This window comes from Sphaeramia orbicularis, chromosome 3 (genome assembly GCF_902148855.1).
Source record: "Sphaeramia orbicularis chromosome 3, fSphaOr1.1, whole genome shotgun sequence".
Classification (NCBI taxonomy): Eukaryota; Metazoa; Chordata; class Actinopteri; order Kurtiformes; family Apogonidae; genus Sphaeramia; species Sphaeramia orbicularis.
The window spans coordinates 18275264-18301030 of NC_043959.1; the positions used below are offsets into that span (position 1 = coordinate 18275264).

Sequence of the window (25767 nt, forward strand, 5' to 3'; positions counted from 1 at the left end):
GTCAACGCGTGGGTGTGAAAGCGTCCAGCAGACCACCTCTTCACCGCTCACGAGTCCAAACAAAACAGGGTTCCACCGTGGCTGGGGGTCAAAGGTCAGACTTGTACTGAGGCGTACGCCAAAGTAGGGCTGGATTTGGGTCGGTTCCACGTTGTCTGGAAGAAAGTGAACGGACGCTGTTTGGACTAAAACAGAGCAGATGTAGAGGTTGGAGAACGCCTTTATTCCATCACCTGCACAACAGCACAGCCTCATTTCCCATCAGCCAATGGGACATCCGGTCATGTGACAAAGGCCGTTCCTCAATATCAAGTTTGAGAGTACGGTCTTGGACAAACAGTATGTCTTCAGCTAAAGACAGTCTGGCCTGTTCTCTGCACATTTCCATATTTTTAATAGAATAGAATAGAATAGAATAGAATAGAATAGAATAGAATAGAATAGAATAGAATAGAATAGAATAGGTCTTTATTGTCATTGTCACAGGAACAATGAAAATCAGTTTATCAGCTCTGTTATGTTTAGCAGCAAAACACTAAATGTAATAAAAAGAATGTCTAAAAATATCACAAAACTCTGAAAATGCAGGCATGTGCAAAAAGCTACAGGATAAAATATTAAATATACATATTCTACTAGAGTACCACTAAAACTACTGAAATATTATACATTTACATTTATACATTTGGCAGACGCTTTTTTCCAAAGCGACTTACAGGGGAAAACCAATCAAATCAATCAATCAAATTTTATTTATATAGCGCCAGATCACAACAAAAGTTATCTCATGACACTTTACATATAGAGTTGGTCAAAACCAGACTCTAAGCCAATTTACAGAAACCCAGCAGAATCCTCCAGGAGCAAACACTTGTGACTGGAGACAGTGGTGAGGGAAAAACTTCCCTTTAACAGCAGAAACCTCGATCAGACCCAGACTCCTGGAGGATGGACGTCTGCCTTGACCAGTTGGGGTTAAAGAGAGAGGGTAAAGAAAAAGAGAAACAGATAGAGATAGAGACTGGGGGAGAGGGGGAGAAGGGGGGAAGCAGGGGGAGACAAATAGATTCAGTTAAGGATAAGTGAGTGATGACGATGAAGGCAGGAGAGAGGCAGGACCACCGCTGCAGGTCCAGGGATGATCCTGGGAAAATCTGTGATAATCCTTGGAAAACCTTATTAAAATATTTAAAATGGAATGTCTGAAAGTGCTAGGACAGGAGGTGCTTTCTGAAGAGCTGGGTCTTCAGGAGCTTCTTGAAGACAGGCAGGGATGCCTCTGTTCTGGTAGTGCTTGGTAGATTGTTCCACCAACGTGGAATGACCTATGAAAAGAGCCTGGATTGTCTTGTACAAGGTTTCGGGACCACCAGACAATGTTCCTCACACGAGCGGAGTGGTCGTGGGGCAACATAAGCTGTGTTCAGTGCACCTAGGTAGGTAGGAGCAGATCCATGGAGAACTTTGTAGGCTAGGATTAATGATTTGAATTTGAGGTGGGCAGCAATGGGTAGCCAGTGTAACTCAATGAGTAAGGGGGTGACATGTGCCCTTTTAGGCAGATTGAAGACCAGACGCGCTGCTGCATTCTGGACCATCTGTAGTGGTCTGACAACACAAGCTGGGAGGCCTGTTAGAAGAGCATTGCAGTAGTCAAGGCGGGAGATAACCATAGTCTGCACCAGGAGCTGGGTGGCCTGTTGGGTTAGGTATGGTCTGATCTTTCTTAAGTTGAACATAGTAAAATGACATGATTGGGTGACAGAGGCAACGTGATCTGTGAAGGTCAATTGATTATCAGTCATGACTCCCAAGTTTCTTGCTACTTTGGTAGGAGCCAGAGATAAGGAGTCAGTTTTGATGGATGTGTCCTGTTGTATGGTTGGCTTAGCTGGGAAGACCAGCAGTTCAGTTTTGGACAGGTTCAGCTGAAGGTGATGGGCTTTCATCCATGCAGATATGTCAGAGAGACAATCTGAGATTTGCACTGAGACTGTGGAGTCATCAGGTGGGAATGCTAGATAGAGCTGGGTATCATCAGCATAGCAGTTATATGAGAAACCATGTGAGTGGATGACCTGACCCAGTGAGATGGTGTATATGGCAAAAAGGAGGGGGCCCAGCACAGAGCCTTGGGGGACCCCTGTAGCGAGGCTGTGTACTGCAGATGTGTGCCCTAGCCAGGACACTTTGAAGGACCGACCAGTGAAGTATGACTGAAACCAGGAGTGTGTATGGCCTGTAATGCCCATGTTTAAGAGTATGGATAATAGGATGTTGTGATTGACAGTGTCAAATGCTGCTGAGAAGTCCAGTAGAATGAGTACTGAGGACTTGGCTGCTGCTCTAGCCTCTTTCAAGGCTTCTGTCACAGACAACAGAGCCGTTTCAGTGGAGTGGAGGATTTTAAAGCCAGATTGGTTGATGTCAAGGAGGTTATTTTGGGAGAGGAATTCTGTGACCTGTTTGAAAACCGCCCTTTCGATGGTCTTAGAAAGGAATGGGAGGAGTGAGACCGGTCGATAATTCTCCACTTGAGTGGGGGTGAGGGAAGGTTTTTTGAGTAGTGGTGTTACCTGCGCTTGTTTAAATACTGTAGGAAATGTTCCTGATGTCAGTGAAGTATTAATCACGTGTGTGATCAGTGCTGTGATAGTAGGGGCTACAGACTGTAAGAGGCTGGATGGAATAGGGTCCAACAGGCATGTTGTAGGACGGCTAGAGGAAAGGAGTTTAGACACCTCGTTCTCTGTGAGGGGAGTACATGAAGGGAATGACACAGTTGGGCTTTTGTCTGTTGAGTTAGTGGTACCCATAATCAGGGTACCACTATTATATTATCCATCTATCTATATCTAAAATATCTGCGGCATTTCCACCATCGACTCCATAACATATTCCCACAATCCACCCCAAAATGTCACTGATTTTACTTCAGTACATTTGTACTATTTACATGTCATTTATATTTTTTTTTTAATACATTTTGTGTATTTTTCAAAACTACATAAACAAATTTCATTCAGTCACAGATCATGATAATACAAATGTATTTTCTCACTATTCTGCCTCTGGCATGTGTTCTAACATTATCACATCATCTGCTGATAATAGAGTTGTCATTATTTCTAAGTCTGTGGCCCCTGAACTAAAATGAGTTTGACATCCCTGCACTAATCCTATCAATACATGTAAATAATTGGTGTAAAATACAGTTATTTATCTTTTCATGGTCATCAGATATGACCCATTTGGATGTTCAGAGGTTCCATAGTTACCATGGAAACACCGTCATCTACAACATTGATTCACCAGTGAAACCCATGGAGTTGGATCAATGACAGTGGTTGTCGATGCTTGTTTAAGGTTCAGTTAATGATTTTTTTTTTTTCCAAAAATGCACTTTCTCTTCAGTTTTCTCTGCTTTTATATAATAACCTCTGATTTTACTCTGAACTTTTATGTGCCTCTGCATGATTAGTAAATTAAATACAGGAAAATGTCTTATTTTCAATGCGAAATACAAAACACAAGGGGTAATATTACAATTGACCACTCAGGAAAGCTTAAATGTAGCATAAAATTCATTTGGAAGATGCCACAACATGATTCTTGGTCTTAAAGGATCAAATAATCTGACATATGACCTTTTTCACAACATTTTAGCTTCTTATGGTAAGAAAAACCCAGGTGATCCTAAAAACAGCTGCATCTATTCAGTTAATGCCCTGGTCACACTAGTATGGATATTTTCTTATCTTGTGCTTTCCCTTCTTTTTTGAACAAAAAGAAATTTCATTTTTCATAAAATCTCTGTCAACACTATGACACAAAACCAACTCCAAACCAGTCCAAACACTTGGACAAACCGCTGTTTGTGTTGGACGTCAGATTGTGGACCTTCAAATAACTCTGGACACAGCAGATGCAGAGGCTTTAGGTTCTCAGGAATCAGAATCACACACTGTTTTATTTTCCAATTCAAGAGCAGCGGAAGTTTGTCGTTGATGGAGACAACAGAACACAACTCAAACAACAGGTACTTAACCCTTTATGAAGGAAGTGACTATTTTTGGTCATTTCCTCAAAATTACAAGACAGTGACAGCACCAGCTCTAGTGAGTCCACCTCTGCTTGAACAGTGAGTGGACCTGCTTTGCTTGGTACCATGAAGTAATGGTACTAATGTAAGGAATGATGTTCAAAGGGATCATGTGGATGTGGACAGGGGTCTGGATCAGCATGCATGGGGGTCTAATGCTCTAAAAGCGATGTTCTAATGTTCAAAATTACATGCTCTTTTCGCCTTACATGAATTTTTCTTGTTTTTTTTGTTTTTTTTATATTTACTTCTTGTATTTTTTTCCACTTAAGGGTAAAGAACTATATATGGTAACTTCAATGACCTTAATTTTCTACATAACAATAAAAAAAATTAAAAATGTCTTTTTTTTTTAATTTCAAATTATACATGTATATAAACTTGTACTTAGACATAAGGAACCACACAGACACAATACAAAAAACCTAATTATACAACAAACCTACAGACCTACTAAAAAAAACAAAACACAACAACAACAAAAACAACAACAAAATAAATAATATTATCAACTCCTCTTTACAATGCTCAGGGCTGATTGAGAGTTAATATAATGTAAACTAACAACAAATTTCTCCATCAAGAAGACATAGGAGACAGAAGAAAAATTTCACAAAAGTAATAAAGTCTTGTTATGTCCTCCAATAACACACAAAGTTGAAATATTGAATTTCAGAGTATTTCTATGAGTACCCTATAAAGGGTTAAATGGGTAAATATCTGAACCAGTCTAACAGCCTGAGACCAGTGTATGTTACTGATAATTTAATAAAACAACAAACCAGAGACAAACCTAACAGCGCTAAGCTAACACTAAACAGATCCAACAGTACAAGCAGTATTTCTACTGATAAAAGTCACTGAATGAGACAAAGAACAGCAGAAAAAAGTGTAATTATGAGGAAATGATCATGAATGTTGTCTTATCTTTGTTGTTTTCTGATCATGACCTGGTTTAAACGAACAAACCTTCTGCTGTTGATGCTAATCCATTGGTTTGTGTTACGCTGAATGGTTCCTACTGGAAACTGAGAAATTTCACAAGTTTAACTTCACAGACATACATAAAAACATGAGAGTAATGTAAGAAATTTACATAAAGACATGTAAAGAGAGTGCAGTACTTAAAACAAGTATGATGTGAGAAAATGGGCTTTATTAATTGCACTGAAAGAAAGAAGCTTTGAATTGTAGAAGAATGGTATTTTGATTACAGTCGGCAACAACGGAAATGGCCATAAACGTCACATCCGGTTAGAGCCGAGGGGGAAAACAAACCAGTGTTCACTGGAATTTATGTTTAACAAGAAAAGCACAAGCGCTCTGACAATTTATGAGAATTCTTTAAAATGGACTGAAATTACTCTGAAGTATTTTTTTTTTCTCTAGGATATTTATAATTTAAGTTATTATTATTATTATTATTATTATTATTATCTGTCTTTTTTTCTTTATGTCTGTAAGCCTTTGCATTATGTTTATTTATTTGTTTGGCTGATTTTTCCTTTGACATCTTGATGTTTGTTCAAAATGTCTCAATGTTTTGTATACACATATATTTTCAATAAAGTTGAAAAAAAAAAAAAAGCGGAAAACACAACAAAAAAAACCCAACCAAAAAACCAAACCGGTCTGTGCCATTAGCCATAATGCTGAAGAGTTTCTATGTGCCCTTTTGCACCACAAATAAACAAAAAATGTCCAATTAAAGTTTGACATTTTACCAAATAATAAAACGGAACCACAAAGGAGGACAAAATGGCTTCAAACTATCAGAAGAGGGGATGAGTTTGACAGATTACAGAACCAACAACAAAACATATGTATGTCTGCAGTCAGCACTTCATTTAGGTCAGTTTAATGGAAAATGAACCATTTCCAAACAATGTCAGAGGTTTCAGGAATATTAGATTGTCTAAACGCTAGTGAACTTCATACTACATTTGTAATCTGTGTCGATTTCCTCACAACATGTACAGAAGTACACCTTCAGTACCTAAATAGAAGTACAGATACTTGTGTACAAAAGTCTGGTAAAAGTAGAAGTACTGATTAAAGTTCTTTACAGAGAACAGTATATATATATAAAGAGTTGGCTCTGAAATGTACTCCAAGCATAAAATCCAACCTATCCCTCTGAAGGACATTTCTATTGCCTGTTTCTGTGCAAAGCTAAAAGAACTTCACATCATATTGGACCAACAACAACATTAATTAACATTAATTCGTCTATTTAATGTCAGGAACTGAAATTATGTTAAGTTTAATTCACATATCCATAACAAAAGTGATATAGTCCCCTACCAGGGAACTTCATTAAGTAGTAGATGTGTGGAAATGACGCTGAATCAGATCATTCATCCAGTCTTTTAAAACATATGGACAACAATCCAACCCCAGTGGATTTAATTTTGTAATATATCGATCCTTGTCAGATTGCACTCGCGACTCAAACTATGTCATGACAACTTGTTAGTGTGTGTGTGTGTGTGGGGGGGGGGTGTTTCCCCCTGGGGTTTCCCTGCCCCCAGCTGTGATGTCATTGCCTACTGTATCTATGACAATACAGCTTATTGTATTCCAGGGATGCCAAATTTTAGCTGGCGGCACCATACGGCACTTCACAGTCCGTCACTTGTGGTTTCCAGTTGTCTTCTGGTCCCCACTCTACCTGGAAACATGGAGAATAACGTTGGGAGAAAGCAGCAGAGTCCTGTATGGGATTTATTTAAATACAATGGCGAGAAAGATAAAATATATGAAAAAATTAAAACTTAGTAAAAACTAAGCAGTTAGAAAAAAAACTAAAACTGATAAAAAAACTACCACATCTGCTCTGATATAGACTAATTAAAACAAACTGAATTAGAGGGAAAAAAGTCACAATTAAATAAAACTAATCTATAATGAAAAATCCAAAACTATTCTAACCTTGGTACAAATATGGATGTAACTTTTCAGTCTAATTGGACGTATGATGGAATAATAGCGGTCTAACTGCTGCAGTATTAATACCATTCCCTTTGTTCTTTTACCTGCTCCTCTGATCAATAATGCACACAGGATCAGTTCACTCGTCTCCTGTTTCCACACCTGTCTTATCCTACCTGTAGAACACAAAGAGCATCTGTTCTGTGACCAGCGCCACTAGAACCACATCTACTGGACCTCTGATGGAGGCTGTCATTTCTGCATTTCTCACATTCATCCCATCCCTACAACACAGAGAAAAGTTTGGAGTTGACATTATTTTTATATTATTTTGTTATTATTTTACTGGTCCGGTCCATTTCACATCATGTTGGGGTGAATGTGGCCCCTGAACTAAAATGACTTTGACCCCCCCAGTGTAAAGGCTCCTGTGTCTCCTCCTCCTCAGAGGCCAGTGTCGTCACGGCGACGGTGGTTCCTCTGGGAAAATGGATAGGCAAGTGTTTCCCTCCTGCAGCAGGAAATGGGCGAAACCTTGCCCCGAAATTACGACTCCAGCATTTTGTCGTGTGAAGGAAGCCACTCCTGATAGCACAGGCTATAGGTTTCCTGTTGTGGGCCAACAGTTTTGGCTTCACCGAGTTCAGGGGCAGGAAGGCAGAGGAATGTTGGGTCAGAACCGGTCAGAGCCTCAGAACTCAGTCACATCAGCCCAAGGACAAACATGAAAATCAAACATAAACATAATACCAGGATGTAGTCACATGAAGGGCAGTTTTGCTGGAGGCCTTTTGTGTCAGTTTCACTTTATTTCAGGTTTGTTTACAGTTGCGCAACATTGTTCCAGTGAAGAAATGTTGACAGTTTAAAGATCAGTTCAACAAACAGGCTTCAGTCAACTTTATAACAGACATGTCTGCAGAAGTTCTTATATGTCCAGGTTATTGTTCTTCTTGGTATTTTATGTATTTATTTATTTATTTAGGTTGTTTTTTTGTTTTTTTGTGGTAGATTTTTATTTATTTATCTATTTATTTATTTTACTTTTGTCCAGGTCATTGTTCTTCTTGGTATTTTATTTATTTATTTATTTATTTATTTATTCAACTTTTGTTTGGGTCATTGTTCTTCTTGGTAATTGGGGTTTTTTTTGTAGGTTTTTTGTGTTTTGTTTTGTTTTTTTACTTTTTTCTCGGCAGTTTTTCTTTAAACAAACAAAATTTAATATTATATTATATTATAAGATTATAATATATAATGACAACTACATTTTTTGTCTCTTCGTTGTAATGCAAACAGTTAAATTACATAAAAATATTGACATTCACAAACTATCCTTTCACTTAAAATGTGAATAACCTGAACAAATATGAGCAACCACTTCCATAAAACTACATGGTGTTTTGTATTTTGTGAATTTTCAGTGAAAATCAAGTATTTTCTTAAATTTAATTAGTTGATCATGTAGATGTTCATGAAAACTCAGAGTACATCCAAAGGTTATTATAGCAAAACAGAAAAAACTAGAGAAAAAGTGACTTTTTCAGTAAAATCTCTCATTAACTGAACATAAACCCAGTGTGTCCATCCACTGGGATTGTTCCAACTCCACGGGTTTATTATTTTTTCTTCCGTTTCATCCATTTTTGGGGTTATTTTGTTCATGTTACATATTGTTTTGTCATTTTTTTCTTCATTTTATTGCTTATTCTATTATTTTTTCTTCATTTTAGTTACTTTTTGGGATATTTTTTCCTTTTTATTTATTATTTTGTAAATGTTTCTATTCATTTTTGTACATTTTGTTTATTAATGAACATAAACCCAGTGTGTCCATTCACTGTCATTGATCCAACTCCATGGGTTTTACTGGTGAATCAATGTTATAGAAGATGACAGTGTTTCCACGGTAACTACAGAGCCTCTGAACATCCAAATGGGTCATATGTGATGACCATGAAAAGATGAAGAACTGTATTTTACACCAATTGTTTTCATGTATTGATAGATCAACAGGTATTGAACAGTTTAGATCAGTAGATGGTTTAGGTCAGTGGTGGACGTTTGGGTCTTTATGGGTTATTTTTTTATTTATTTTTTTAAAATTGTACAGCTTTTTATGTTTTGAATCTATTCTTGTATTTTATTCTTTTATTTGAGTTTTATCTATTCTTCTGTATTTTAATTTTTTTATTTGACATTTTACACTTCTATGTTTTTTAATCTATTCTTGTATGTTACTCTGTTATTTTGGTTTTTATTCATTTTTCTGTACACACTTAGGTCCACTGTGGTTGTTCATAAGTGCTTTACAAATAAATTTAGATTGGATTGGAAATGACATCAGTGTTTCTCAGATACAGTGTGTCTGGGCTTATATGAGTATGTCTTTACCAATTTATGGCCCAAAATCTGTAAGTAACTTCTTATCACACAGACATGGACATACACATTTCTACTCCTTAGTTTTTATGTCTTTTCTTGCTGTGGTTTTTTTCTGTTTCCTCGTACAGGTCGTCTGTATAAGCTCCAATCATGTGTGTTCTGTGTAAGTGTGAAAAACCCACAGCGGTTATTCTGGGCTCACCTGTGCTGCGTTATCGGAGGATTCAGCCCAGATCCCACTTCAAACGCTGCACGGTGGACATCTCTTTTTTTATCATGCGTTTCATTAAATGAGGATTTGGGTTCTGTGACTTTGCCACAAAGTGAGGCTTATGTGGGCTTTACTCCAGAAGAAATGGTGTGACCTGGACTGAACTACCAAAGCCAGGGTGAAGGGAGCGCAGTGGCTGATGGTCCATGGAGTTCCCACCCAGACACAACAGAACCATCACTAAGTATGAATTAAACCAGTGGTTCCAACCTTTTTTGTCTCCTGACCCCATTTTAACATTACACATTTCTGGCGACCCCAGACATTCAAAACAGAGACTTTTTTTTTGTACGGGGTGCATCAGCCATGACACGTCAGGTTTTAAACAGTTAACCCTTAAAGACCCAGCGTTACTTTTATTTCAGTTCCTAAATTAATTTTTCACTCAATCTAACCTTTCTTAAATGATTTATCACCATTTATTACCTTCGCCAAGGAGGTTATGTTTTTGCCAGGGTTTGTTTGTTTGTTTGTCTGTTTGTTTGTTTGTTTGTTTGTCTGTCCGTTAGTGTGCAACAAAACTCAAAAAGTTATGGACAGATTTTGATGAAATTTTCAAGGTTTGTTGGAAATGGGATAAGGAAGAAATGATTAAATTTTGGTGGTGATCGGGGGTGGGGGGGCCCACGGGGGGGCCCATTTCCAACAAACCCTGAAAATTTCATCAAAATCTGTCCATCACTTTTTGAGTTATGTTGCACACTAACGGACAGACAAACAGACAGACAGACAAACAAACAAACAAACAAACAAACAAAGAAACCCTGGCAAAAACATAACCTCCTTGGCGTGGGGGGGCCCACGGGGGGGGCCACTGATCAGCCTTGGCGGAGATCTGCGCTCTCCGAGTGCTTCTAGTTTATAATATTATCCTCTGGATTTTGTATTTTCTCAGTGTAAATCAGGTATTTTCCTGTATTTAATTCACTGTTCATGTAGATGTTCATTAAAGCTCCAATTAAAGTTGAGGGTTATTTTATCAAAAACAGGAAAAAACTGTGAAAAAAGTGACTTTTCCAGTAAAATCTGTCATTAACTGAACATAAACCCAGTGTGTCCATCCACTGTCATTGATCCAACTCCATGGGTTTTACTTTTGAATCAATGTTGTAGAAGATGACAATGTTTCCACGGTAACTACTGAGCCTCTGAACGTCCAAATGGGTCATATCTGATGACCATGAAAAGATGGGGAACTGTATTTTACACCAATTGTTTACATGGATTGATAAGATTAATGGATCAACAGGTTTTAAACCAGTGGTTCCAACCTTTTTTGTCTCCTGACCCCATTTTAACATCACAAATTTCTGGCGACCCAAGACATTCAAAATGGAGACTTTTTTTTTTTTTTTGCTAAAATTTATTTGTTTTTGATCATGTAATAGTTTGCTATACAATGTTGCAAATAAATTTTAATTTTAGAGGACATTTAGTCTTTATAACATATATTATTATGAACAGAAGCAGAAAAGCCAGGTGTAGATTACTGCACAAAGGGAGAATTTGATTTTCCTTGGTCAGGATATGTACAGTCAGTCCAGCTTGGATTTACAAGGCTGACAATTAATACTGAACAAACAAGAACTGAAACTATGAATTATGAAAGAGCTGCAGCATCTGAAACTGACCACAATGAACATTTGACAGATGAACAGAACCACAGTGCTTCAGTTTCAGCTTCATATTTTGTCATGTCTTTTATGGACTGGGATTGTCTCTGTCAACTCACTTTTTATCAGTTACAAGAAATTTCAGGTGACCCCATTTGAATTCCAGGTGGGGTCCTGACCCCAAGGTTGAAAAACACTGAATTAAACACACTTTAAAAAGAGGAAACATCTGCAGTTAAAGACCAAACTGCAATATTTCTTTAACCCTTTCATGCATTAATAATGAAAACCTTAATCAAGATTTTTTTCCTGAGTGTTTTTATTCCTGAAAAAAAAAAAAAATGTGATTGATTTTTTTATTAACCTATTTTTCATTAGTGGTGGGCGGATCGATCCAAATATCGATAGTACCGCCACTAAGTTGGTATCGGTATCAGACTGATACTAGCGTGGTGAGACTGATTCTTTAGTTTCGGTTTTTGTCAAAGAGGTAACAGCAGGTCACCGGACTCACCACTTCTGTGTGAAGCAGACACACTTTGCTCCTCCTCCCCCCTCTTGTGTTTCGATGTTGTGCCGTGACGCGACTCAGCAGCACAAAGCAAACAAACAAACCGCCGGCTCAGGTGGCCCCGCCCACCAGCACACACACAACACAAGCACAGACTGAGACACAGAGCAGCAACATGTGGGCATATTTACAGGCCGAAAATGAGACAACAGCAGATGAATAATTAGTGAAAATTTAATTTAGATTTAAATTTTTGTATTACAGTTTCTGAACACTACCTGAAGAAAATAATTTGTTTTCTGGTGATCATTTTGTGCACATTGTTCATTTAAGAAAAACATTCCAGACAAGACAATGTATGGGGAAGAGTTGTTTTGTTATTGTTCTATTGTTTCTGGAAAAAAAAAAAACTTATTTTAATAATAAAGTATTTTCTATTTAATTATAAACTTTGTCCAAATTCTGTCCTGGGTTTAAAATATTTAATAATAAAAAAGGAAACATCACAAAAGACTTAAAGATCATGAAAATTAATTGAGATTTAGCAATTCAATGATGCATCCCCTATCATTATTGAAATATATTGGTATCAATATCGGCAATACTGGCTCTGTATTTACTTGGTATTGGATCGATACCAAAATATGCAGTATCGCACACCATTATTTTTTATGGAGTTACAAAAATGTCCATTCAGCTGGACACCATGCGTTTCATTTTAGAAGCAAAGAAACATGTATTTACTGATATAGTGTGTGAAAACTATGAAATAAAAAATTTTTTAATGCTGCTAATTTGATGTTTTCTCACATTTTAACAGACCTGCATGGAGATAATATGAAAAAAAAACATTTTGGTAAAAATAAACAAACAAACAAACAAAAAACCCTGTTAATTACAGTCTAATAACAATTAGCAATCTTTTACACTCAAACATGAGATACCATTTGTTATGATTTGGCGCTATATAAATAAAATTTTATTTGATTTATTATATTATTTTACTGGATATCACCTTGGTCTATGTGTTGAACAGCCTTAACTCTTAATATCTTTAGTGTAATTTCTGCACGTTTTAAATTCCTCCTGTGGGCCGGATTGGACCATTTGATTGGCCGGTTTTGGCCCACGAGCCGTATGTTTAACACCCCTGGTTTATCTAAAGCAGATCAGAACTGTACTTCTTTATTATTATTTTGAAGTTCGTTCCACTTTTTTGATTGTATTGTGTTGTATTCTGACTATTCTAAGTATTTTAACGCTGAAAAGTACTACTTAGAGATAAGATACCAGCAGAGGTCAAAGGTCACATGACACTCCAATCCATCTGCTCACTCCTGTCCTCGTCTGCTGTGAGGTCAAAGGTCAGGAGTAACTCAGCGCTTCAGCGGGTGTTGTCACATGGCCGTGAACCAAGAGAAATGGACATTTTAAAACACATTTTGTGCCATGTAATTTAATGACATCTTCTACTGAATTTAACAAAGAAGACGGTTTTATGTTCTATGAATACCTTCATCTATTCATCTTTAATTAAATGTTCTGTCTGTGAACCCATCATTCCTACAGGAAATTGTTTTAATACTGAGGTCAAGATGCCATTGATATGGATTAATTGTAATTAAATAACTTTTACAAAGTACATTGTGACAAACATTAAAGCTGCAGTCATTCTTCATATATTGTCAGACACTTATATCCTGAAACTTAAAAATTAAGCTTTTTTAACTAACTCATTCTGATGACCTGGACTGTCACAAGTAGTCTAATAGTATCGGCAAACCTTTATAAAAACACATTAATATAATACACCTTAAGACCTTAATTCTCTGTATTTAACACATTTTAGCATAAATACTGCAAATGTCTGATGATGTTGAATGCGGGACTTTTACGTGTTTCTCACTTTACTGACAGTATACTTTTTGCTGATTTTACTAAGGCTCATTTTATGCCGTTGAATGAAAAATAAATAACATGTAGGTTTCCTCTTTTCCCTGATACCATCTTGATTAATTGAAGGAATCACTAGAAACACTTAAACTGAAATCAAATACAAAATATTACAAATAGATCGTTTAAAAAGCCTCCTCAGACTTAGGCTATGTTCAGATGCAGACAAATGTGGCCCAAATCTGATTTTTTCCCCCCATATGTGACCTGTATCCGATCTGTTACAGTTTGAACAGCACAAATCTGACCCAGACCACTTTCATATGTGGTCCGAAATCTGATACATATCTGATATTTTCCAATGTGACTTCAGTCTGAACGGCCAGGTTACATTTATCCGACCTTTATGTCACTGAAATGCGACAAACGTCACAATTCTGCATCCCAGGAGGAGCGGTGGGAAAAATATTTACTTTCATAAACACAGTGTGTGTGTCTGCGTGGTCACGTATTCCATCAGGACCTCTTTAGTTCATGTGGGTCACTTCAGAGTCACATTCAGTTCAGACTCAAAACTGATAGAAGTCGCATTTAACATGGAATATGTATGAGCACACACACAAAAAAAATCTGATTTCTCCAAAAAACCCAAATTGTGCATTAAGACCTGCTGTCTGAACATAGCCTTAGTAATAAATTAATTAAAGTGAATTACAAAACACTCTACCTTCGAAAATCTATTTTTTTCTGTATCCAGTAATATGTGAAAATGCATCTCCACTGAAGATAACACTGTAAGACATGAGTAGAAGTGAATGTTTTGTTTTATAATCTGCATGAATAAGTGGCTCCAAATATTAGCTCAACAACAGCAAATCAGAAACAACTTTTTTTAATAGTTGAAATAAATACTCCATTACATGCATGATCAAAACACATTAAAATACTATGGGAAGTCTGGTAAATAGTGTAAAACCTATGGCACACACTCACAGCAGCTTTTACCAAAGAAAGAATTCACACATGTTGGAAAAAATAAAAATAAAAAAATACAAAGCATGGGGACACTCGCCACTCTTCTCAATCTCACAAAGCACATGTACTCGAGCAGGTCGACCAGCCATAGGTTCACACAGCGAGGCTACATCCATCATCGAGGCTGGTGCTTTCATCACCAGAGCTGAAAAACTGAGGTAAACTTTTCAGGTTTGAAGGCTGCTGTCGGACTGTGGAGGGCGGGGCCGTGTGGGCGTGGCCAGAGGGGGGGGTCGGGGTCACATCCAGCGTGAAGCCGACCCCCTGCGGTGGGTGTTTGAAGACCACGAGTCGACCCACAGACGGGGCCTGAGCTGGACCCGATGGGCCCGAGGGACCCTCTGCTCTGATGTTTACGTTAACAGTTCCACAATGAAGCAAAAATCAGATGTTTCAGATTGTCCACAATATCATTAAATAATTCTAAATCCACCACATTCATCAGATAGTATCAGTTCTACTTATTTTAAGCAAATGAAATGTTGTCTCATGCTTTGTGGTTGATTATTTTGTACATAAAAATATAATTGAAATGCTTGGTTGATTAATCAAGTCATTTAGACACTATTTGGATAATTATGACAAAATGCTTTTGCTTCATGTAATTTTGATCATTTATCTAGAGGTCTGCACTCATTTCAGTCAAGGCTGAAACAAAAACATTAAACTAAAAACTAGTTCACACCCGACTGTGTTCTGCTCGACAGTAATCTGATTACTGTGCTCATCAGCATACTGTGCTAACAATATAGTTGTAGTCAGATAAGGCTGAGTATCAAAACAGAAACAGTTTTAACAGTTTAGCAAGTTTCAGTTTGAGAAATGTGTTGGTCAGTCAACGCAAACTCTTTACTTTTTGAATTTGTAGAAACATTTAAAGACCTGCTGAAAAGTGTGTGCTTCACTGCTGCTTCTTTAACATGTAGTGTGTTAAACCAGGATACTAGTGCACACATTTGCAGAAAACAGTTCTCACTCATGTTCCATGATGACATTGTACAGTCTATTAATTCTTTAAAACACAGCTGATACAGGGACATTTCTCATCATGGACTTGGTGAATCGTTATTAAACCAAAAGGTAATTTAGAAATTAATGTTTTCTTTAATAAGCAGCTCAGCTTACTAAGTTATTCTGAAAAAAACAACCAGAGCAGAGCGTCCCCCTGTGTAATCGGATCCACTACCAACCCACAGACAGCCTTCTGCTGATGTTACTGTGACACTACACCTGATGAACAGGCAGAACCCAGTGAGTCTCTTTGGTACATCAGAACAGGACAGAAGGGCCTGGGCATCGTATCGCCTCTACATAAGCTAATTCACAGAATGAGAGTTGACTGGCGGCAGAGTCCTTGGAGAGGAGCGTTCTCTGAGTGCCTGAGTGAGCAGAGTGCAGCCGTCTGAAACAGCACACGCCGAGTTCCGCAGACGCTCCCGGTAGTCTGCCATTTTGGAGCTGCTCTCAGGATGCTGGGCGACGTCCCTGAGGCCCTGAGTGAGGAGGACACAGGCTGAAACCACACTCATGGCCCCCCCTAAAACTGCAGTCTGTACCGCCTTCCCTTCAGTGGAGATACTCGCAGCTCGTCCCAGGAACTGAGGCTCTGTGGCGAACCCGACCAGGGCGCTGACGGCCTGCACCAGAGCGGCGCTGAAGAGGACACAGCGGTTCCTGGTCAGCTCGCTGGGCTGGGTTTTCACCTCTTTAACGCACGCCAGGAAGGCAGTGCCGCTCGTGCTCATGCTCTTAACACTCAGCTTGAACTGCTCTTTTGCAAAGCGGTCCCTGGACCTCTCGCTGGCCAGCGACGAGATGTCCGTTAGAGTCTTCAGGTTGGTGGAAATGTTCTGAGAAAGCTCGAGAAGGAGCTGGGGGGTGAGGTCTGGCAGTGGCGTGACTCGGAGTACGTTGCAGCTCTGTTCCACCTCGTGCCGACACCGAGTCACTTTATAACGATCCACCAGACCTGGAAGGCAGGGCTGAGAGCCGAGGGTCTCCACGGCTGCGAGGTAAGCGGCGTGAGCCGAGCACTCGGTCAAGGACACCACCAAGTCGGCCATCTCCAGGAGGCGGTCTCCCACCTCGGTGAAGCGGCCCATGTTGAGCTGGCTCTGGATGTCGTGTGTGAGAATGGAGAGCTCTTTAGTCCTGGCGATCACCGTGTCTCTGCACTGGTCAAAGGTGTCGGCCAGCGCCACACCGTCCGACGTCATGACCGGCCTGGTCTCGCTGGACAGCAGCAGGAGGTCCGCCACCAGCTGCATCTTGCCTTTACAGGTGTCACAGATGGAGGAGAGCCGTTTCCTCTGCTGCAGACTGCCACTGGGTGCGCTGGTTGATCCCTCACTAGCAGATTTCCCAGAGCCACCACTAGCCATAATAAGGAGGGGGGTGGAGACAGAGTCAAACTGCTCTTGTAGAGGGGTTCAGTTATTTATAGTTTTCTGCTGCTGCACACTGCATTGTACTGTTTAAGACATGTCCAAGATAAGCCTCAATGCACTACTTTTTACAATTAAATAACAACTGGCCCAACAGTCTGCCTTATATTCCTTCAGAGTATAGATAATATACACACAGGACATGTAATCTCAATGTAAACATGAAGAAAGAGCAAAACTACATTACTGCATTTACTTATGTTTGAATAACATCCCCCATTTTGTTATAATTACAATCCTAGACTATGATCTGGCATATTCCCAGAGTTATTCGCCTTGGTTATTAGTAATTCTACGGTATAACACACTCAAGAAAGTAAAAAAAAAAAAAAAAAAAAAAAAAAAATCCTGACAACATATTGTATGAGAAATCAGGGAACTGCCAGTTAAGGTATATGCTCTTATTACATCTTAAATGCCCTGAACATCATCATCCAAAAGTCAATATTCTTACTGTAGTCCCAGGAAGAATTCACAGGTTGTTGAATAAAGAAAAAAAAAAAAGAAAGTAATCACACACAAACTGCAGTGCCACCAAAATGCCTTCTAAAAGGCAAAGTGCAGATTGAGATTATAAAAATAATGTCAGAAATCTTCTTATATCTTTTGAAATAAGAACACATTCCCATCAGGAATCCCCTTACATTAGCTGAAACTGCCTCTGTGCTATGTTTAGATGCCTTTTCTTAGGGTCTTTTATGTGATTAGGATCAAGCAAACTTTGTTTTGTAACTGTGCTCTGAGTATAATAACATCATTTCGCAGTGAGTCGTCTGTAACAGCACCGAGGTCTTGTCCGACTTGTTCCCGCTGACTGTGACCGGTTCATGCGGGCTTCGAACGGGGCACCACCCGGGCAGCTCTTCGGGGCAGCGGGGAGAGGTGCGTTTCCCCCTGGCACCATCATTTCACGAGTCCTCCCAAGTAAAAAAAAAAATAAAATAAAATAAAAAAATAAACTCCACTGACCGTCCGACAGCACACACAAACACCCTCAGTCCACTTTGAACCTCTTCTTTTTCAGACTCAGTCCCGGGTTAGATGCTAGCGGTTGCTCCGGTCGCCTCGGCTCCATATGCATCGTCAGTCTGTCCGCCCTTCACCACCGCCGCCTCGACCTCCTCCTCCCCCCTCCGCCTCCTTCTCCTCCTCTACCACCACCACCGCCGCCGCCTCCTCCTCCTCCGCGTCTTAACTCGGGACCAAAAAGTGTGTAGCCCCGCATATCCTCCATGGGGACTCGCCTCTCATATCCATACCAGTTTAGAGTCCGTAAACAAACAGTCCGTAGCTTCTGGAAAGTTCCGCAGCGGAGGAAGCCGAAGCTGGAGGAAGCGGCCGTTATTCCCGGAGATTCAAAGTCGGGCTGCGCGCTCCCGCTACAGGGCAGAGCACTATGAGGAAGCGGGGAGGGTGTGGTCGCGGCCAAACGGCTGCTGGAGCTCAAGTTGTAGCAACGGACCGACACGGGGACTCCTTTACTACACTTCAGCTGAACTCCATGTCTGCGAGCCGGCCGGTGGTCTCACACTAGCGACGCCGCGGAGGCAAGAGTCCGGTTACGCGGTGTCCGGGGAGTTCGGCGGAGTTTGAGGACTGGTTTTAGTTTGAGGAGTCGCTGCTGCTGCTGTTGCTGCTGCGCTCCGCTCTCTGCCATGACACATCCCCGTGCGTCAAGTCACACGTATGTACGCGCGCACGCCGGAAACTGCACCTTCAGCGTAAAAGCACCGGTTGCTAACTCTAACCCAGTGTGTGTGTGTGTGTGTGTGTGTGTGTGTGTGTGTGTGTGTGTGTGTGTGTGCGTGCGTGTGTGTGTGTGTGTGTGTGTATATGTATGTATATATATATATGTGTGTGTGTGTGTGTGTGTGTGTATGTATGTATGTATGTATGTATATACATACATACATATTTATTTATTTAATTAATTAATTTTAACCCTCTGGTATCCCATCCAGCAAGGCCCTTACTAAGCACCAAGTGTGCCTTTTTGGCACACTTGTGAAATAATGTCAAAAAATTTTTCATACAGTTTGTTTTTAATTATTTTACACTTTTTTCTATTTCATCAACTTGAGCCATAAATAAAAATACCAAATACTCAATAACTGTCACATTTTTTAACCCTTTAAATTCCGTGTTTGTATTGTAAACAAACCCTTTTTTTAAATGCAAAAAAACAAAAAAATTTTTTTTTTCAGTATACTACCTAAAAAGTGGATCACATATTATTTGATTTTTGCAGCCTGGCATATGTCAATGATTAACTCTAACATTGGTTAATTTGCATAATTATTTTTGGCGTTAGATCAAATGTTCGAAAATACTAGCATCTGTCACCAAGTGTGCGTAAAATGCACACCTATAAATCAAACTATTAAATATTAAATATTGATTTATTTTTCTGCTCTAATTTGATTTTATTTTTGTAAATCAAGGTCAGCCCTAATCATACATATCAAATGGAAGAAAGTGTATTTTAGGCACACTTAGGAGACAGATAATATTCTTGTAATTTTCTTTTGTTTACAATCTGCAAATTTTAGTTGGTGGACAGAATTTAAAAGATCATGCAAAAATGAACAACTTTTGAATTCTAACCTTATTTAAATTGTGAAAAATAATATGAAGGTTTTTTTAATGAAGTGCAAAATGTGCCTAAAAGGCACACCCGGATACCACAGGGTTAATATTTTTTTTTTTTTTGTGGATTTTCAACAGCATAACATGGATGCATCATACAATCTGTACATTTCTACTCTCTTTTTAAACACAAGTCCCACCCCCCCCACCCCCCCCACCCCCCCCAACTTAAATATAAACATAAATATGTAAATATATCCACCAAAAGACATCAGGATTATGAACAGGAGGCATATAGTATTCATACAATGTCTAGATGTGAAAACATAGCAAAGCAAAAATAAATACATAACATAAGATTGAATAGAGAATAGACCATGTGTGTCTTGCAAATGTTCCTTGTGGCCGCTTTAATAATAATCTTAGTTATTTATGAGTAACTTTTTAAGGTTTTTTTTGGTTTGTTTTATCAGTATTTTAGTTTTGTTTTGTTTTTTGGGGGGGTTTTTTGGGGGGTTTTTTTAATCAGTATTTTATAGTATTTACTAAATGCTGCTGCCATTTGGGACCTGAGTACAGTGTTTCGTTTCTGTGTATTTTATATGCTGAAATGACAAATCAAAATTTGAATGAATCTGAATTTGAACAGTACATTTGCAGTATTAAGCTCATAGACTCCCCCAAATGTGATAAGACTGATTACCTCTGCCAAGGAGGTTATGTTTTTGCCAGCATTGGTTTGTCTGTCTGTCCGTGTGCAAGATAACTCAAAAAGTTATGGACGGATTTAGATGAAAATTTCAAGAAATGTTGATACTGGCACAAGGAACAAATGATTAAATTTTGGTGGTGATCGGGGATGGGGGTAGGGGGGCCTCTGATCTGCCTTGGCGGAAGTCTGCGCTCTCTGAGTGCTTCTAGTTGTTAACTGTAATCTTTGAAATAAAGGTTTATAAAAAAAAAAAAAAAAAAAAAAAAAAACTAACCTCAGGTGAAATGATTACTAGATTTGAATGTTCTAATAAACCTTTAATTTTCTTATTTAATCTAATCATACTGATGGGCAAATATCATATTCATAAAACAAGGTTCTCCAGATCCCTCCCTAACTTTAACATATTTGTTAAAGAATTCAAAATGTATTATAAAACATTAGCCTTAGCAAAATATCACAAATGCGAACGTTCCGTCACACTGTTTTGTCATTAATTTTTAAAAAATATTTGATAACTTTTGTTTATCCACTTTTTTGATTACCTGCTTATTGGTTGCATCAATACTTGAATTTATATGATGCTTATTTCTGTTAAATGTTGCATCTTTCTACTTACTGCTTTAATTATCAATTATGGTTTAATTAAAAAGAACAAAACAAATAGATAACTCTACCACAGGCACAACGATCAGCTTACTTAACTCATAAAGACCCACTGATACTTTTGTGGCAGTTCCCAAGTTAATTTTTCTCTATACTTAATCTTTGTTAAGTGATTTATCACCATTTATTGTAATATTATCCTCTTTATATTGAGTTTTTTCAGTGTAAATTGTGTATTTAATTCACTGATCAGGTAGATGTTCATAAAAGTTCAGAGTAAATTCAAAGGTTCTTATATCAAAACAGACAAAAATGAAGAAAAACTTATTTTTTTGGTCAAATATATCATTAACTGAACATAAACCCAGTGTGTCCATCCGCTGTCATTGATCCAGCTCCATGGGTTTTACTGTTGAATCGATGTTGTAGAAGATGACGGTGTTTCCATGGTAACAACAGAGCCTCTGAACGTCCAAATGGGTCGTATCTGATGACCATGAAAAGATGAAGAATTGTATTTTACACCAATTATTTACATGTATTGATAGGATAGTGGATAGGATTAGTGGATCAACAGGTATTAAACAGTTTAGGTCAATAGCTTGTTTTGGTCGCCAGTGGCTGTTTGGGTCTTTATGGGTAAAAAACAAAAAAGTAAGTAAGTAATAAATAAATAAATAGTGAAGACTGACTATATGGCTTCATGTTTTGCAGTCAGAAATATCAATCAGTCAGAAAGACAATGTTTTTTTTTATGTTGCCTGTTTAGATCACCTATAAGTCTGAAGTAATGCACAGTCTTTATATTCGAGTAGTAACAGGCTTGATAGGAACCCCAGTCCTAAATATTCATACGCTCACAGTTTTGAATATTAAGGACTTAAACTGTCATAACTGCACAGCTGTAACAAAACTTTAGGCCAAATTTCAACTCCAAAGCCCCTGCACAGGCTGAGCTTAACCACCACAACTATGCTGTTTCTGGGTCTAAAGCATGAATGACAACCAAAGATTTGGAAATAAACCTAATAACATAATAACAGATAATAACAGAGCCTTTAGACCCAAATGAAAGCCCCTGTTCTCTTGAAGAAAACTGCACAACATGACTTCATGATTTTATGAAATTCCTTTATCGTGTAAACTGCTTTTTTAACCTCAGCTTTGCACATTTGGTGCCTGTTTGGAACAATAGATGCATTAAACACATAAACAAATCCATGCATCATGGAGAGGAACATCTGGTCCATTTAGAATATTTAAGACAACACAGGAAACCTTCTGTCTTTTGTCTCTAGTATAAAGCTCATCCCAGTGAAAATACTGACCATTTAACTTTAACTTTGTTGGCTTTTCTTTGTGTATAGTAGTCCAAAAAAAGCCACTAGATGACTTTAACACAGCTGCACCACCTCGACCCTGAACCTGACTCACTCCCCTTAATGCACAAGTGTCAAACATGTGGCCCGGGGGCCAAAACCAGCCCGCCAAAGGTTCCAATCCAGCCCGTAGGATGAATCTGTGAAATGCAAAAATTACACTGAAGATATTAACAATCAAGGATGTTAAAATCATTTTAGGTAAGTTCAGTCTAAAGTGGGTCAGACCAGTAAAATACTATCATAACAATCTAATCTAATAAGGAAAACTGCACATTTTTCTCTTTGTTTTAGTGTTAAAAAAAAAAAGTTAAATTGCACAGATATGTATACATTTACAGAACTAGCCTTTTACAAAAAATATGAATAACCTTAAATGTCTTCAGAGAAGTATGTGGAACTTTAACACTGTTATGTCTGTTATTAAATGTTTTGTGCATTTGTAGATCCACTGTGATCTGTAAGCTGTGATGTACATGTATAAATGATAAAATAAGGCATAATATTATTAAAATTGCGCTTAATTTATTCGTTGTTGTTTTTTTTTAATTTATATGAATAGTGTGAATCTGCAAAGTAACTGTGTGCTAAAGTTGCCATAAAGAAAAGTAAAAAAACATTTAAAAAATCACAATACTAATAATTCAGTTTCGGTTTATTTCAATTATGCAGCAAAACAAACTAAGTAATCCTACTTTAGTCCTTAGAAATAGAACAGATTGCAAGAAAACATAAAAAAAGACATACATTTACATGAAAAAAAAAAAAAAGATTTCATTCACTTATTTGTAAAGAAGTGGGTGGAAGTATAATTGATGATTAATAAATAACAGAGATGGAAGAATCTTTTATCATCTTTTTAACAGCTAAATGTGCTGTTACAGTCTGTCCAGGACATCAACGCATGAATATAATAAGAAGCATCTGCAGCAGATGCATACACGTTTACGTGTTTGTGGATATAATGTGAAAAGGATGAAACTCCTACGTGGCAGCTGTGGATTTGTGATCTGTAATCTGAGTGGTGTCTTTGTTGTTGAAGAATGAGGGATTGTGGGAGGGAAGGCCAATCGTTTAACTGATGTGTTCGATATGAATACACCTGTGAGAAATGTTTATTCACATTTAACTTGTTTAGGGAAAGGAAATGTGGCTGTTTCTCCATCCTGTAGCTCAATTAACCCTTTATCGGGCAAGTGACTATTTTTGGTCATTTCAGCACACATTACAAGACAGTGACAGCAACAGTTCTAGTGAGGACAGTAAGTCCCCAATCTGAGGTCTAATGTGGTCTCCAGGGTCTATAAGGTCCACCTCTGCATGAACAGTGAGTGTACCTGCTTTGTTCGGTACCATGAAGTAATGGAACTAATGTAAGGAATGATGAAGTAATGGTACTAATGTAAGGGATGATGAAGTAATAGTATTAATGTAAAGAATGATGAAGTAATGGTACTAATGTAAGGAATGATGAAGTAATAGTACTAATGTAAGGAATGATGAAGTAATGGTACTAATGTAAAGAATGATGAAGTAATGGTACTAATGTAAGGAATGATGAAGTAATGGTACTAATGTAAGGAATGATGAAGTAATAGTACTAATGTAAAGAATGATGAAGTAATGGTACTAATGTAAGGAATGATGAAGTAATGGTACTAATGTAAGGAATGATGAAGTAATAGTACTAATGTAAAGAATGATGAAGTAATGGTACTAATGTAAGGAATGATGAAGTAATGGTACTAATGTAAGGAATGATGAAGTAATAGTACTAATGTAAGGAATGATGAAGTAATAGTACTAATGTAAGGAATGATGAAGTAATGGAACTAATGTAAGGAATGATGAAGTAATGGTACTAATGTAAGGAATGATGAAGTAATGGTACTAATGTAAGGAATGATGTTCAAAGGGATCATGTGGATGTGGACAGGGGTTTGGACCAGTATGCATGGGGGTCTAATGTTAGAAAAATGTTGTTGGAATGTTCTACAAAACATGTTCCTTCCACATTACATGACTTTTTCTTGTATTTTATTTACATATATACACGTTTTGGATTTTTTGTTGTTGTTGTTGTTGTTGTTGTTGCCACTTAGGGTCAATGAAGTAAATACGGTAACTCCATTGATCTTGATTTTCCACATGACAATAAATTTTTTTTTAAAATCACAAAAGTAATAAAGTCTTGTTATGTCCTGCAATAACACACTAAAGTTGATATATTGAATGTCAGAGTATTATATGAGTGAAATATAGAGTTAATGAGGTGTCAGAGATCAGCTAATGCTAATTACTATTTTACTGACTGTGTGAAACCATAAACATAAGTTATTTTAAAGTGTTGTCAGAGTAATTTATCAATCAATCAATCAAACTTTATTTGTATAGCAGTTTTCATACATATTACATGTAGCACAAAGTGCTTTACACCAACCCCCCCCACACACACACACACACTTTGTCTCACTGTTGCAAATAAAAATTAAATAAAAAGAACAGAGTAAAACAATGTTAACAAGAGACTGACTTAAAGCTAAACTAAAGAATTTATTTCAAGTTTACTTTTCAAAAATGTGAACACACAGGTCCTCAGGTAGACTGTTTCACTGTTTGGGGGGGGGGGGGGGGGGCATAAAAGCTGAATGAGGCCTCACTATGAGTTTTAATGTAGACTCTAGGAACAGTTAAATTATTATTACCTGAGGGTCTGAGAGGACTCATATGTTAAAAGCAAATCAGATAAATAAATAAGGCTGAGACCATTAAGGGTTTTATAAACCAATAAAAGCACTTTACAAATGTATGAGCTAAAGCTAAGGTGTATCTATCTGTCAGGGAAAAATGCCTTTTATTAAATAGAAACTAATATTTGATGGTCATACAGGTTTATACTGTAAAAAAAAAAAAAAAAAAAAGGTAAATTCTATTTGTTTGGGCATCGATTTGACTGAATGTTTACTCCTTTGTCCTGTTCAACACAGTGTAAAAGACTACTGCAATATGTTCCAAAACTTAAAAGGCAGAATCCTAATAAACCACTAGAAAAACTCCAGTTTCTTCAACAACAGGATGACACTGTACCACTGAAGCTCAGATATGTGACTGTAAAATGTTTTCTTCCTAATATGAGGTTGTGATGAAGCTACTGACTGTGACTGTGAGCACGCTCAGACTGTCAGTGGGCCTCGCAGCTGCACAGGGCACAGTGCCATTGGGTGGAGTCGTCCTGAGAGGAAACAGCTCTACAGTTTGTGTCAGCCAGGCTGATCTTTGATCTCCAACGACCCTGTGAA

At 37.9% G+C, this 25767-nt stretch overlaps 1 protein-coding gene across 1 annotated transcript; it reads right to left on the bottom strand.

Moving 5' to 3' along the window:
* Positions 1-14581: 14581 nt before the first annotated feature.
* tlnrd1 (talin rod domain containing 1) lies at positions 14582-18863 on the bottom strand. The gene has a single exon (XM_030130815.1). It carries the CDS (start codon positions 17120-17122, stop codon positions 16058-16060), a length of 1065 nt encoding a protein of 354 aa, XP_029986675.1. The 5' UTR covers positions 17123-18863; the 3' UTR covers positions 14582-16057.
* Between the last annotated feature and the right edge of the window lie 6904 nt (positions 18864-25767).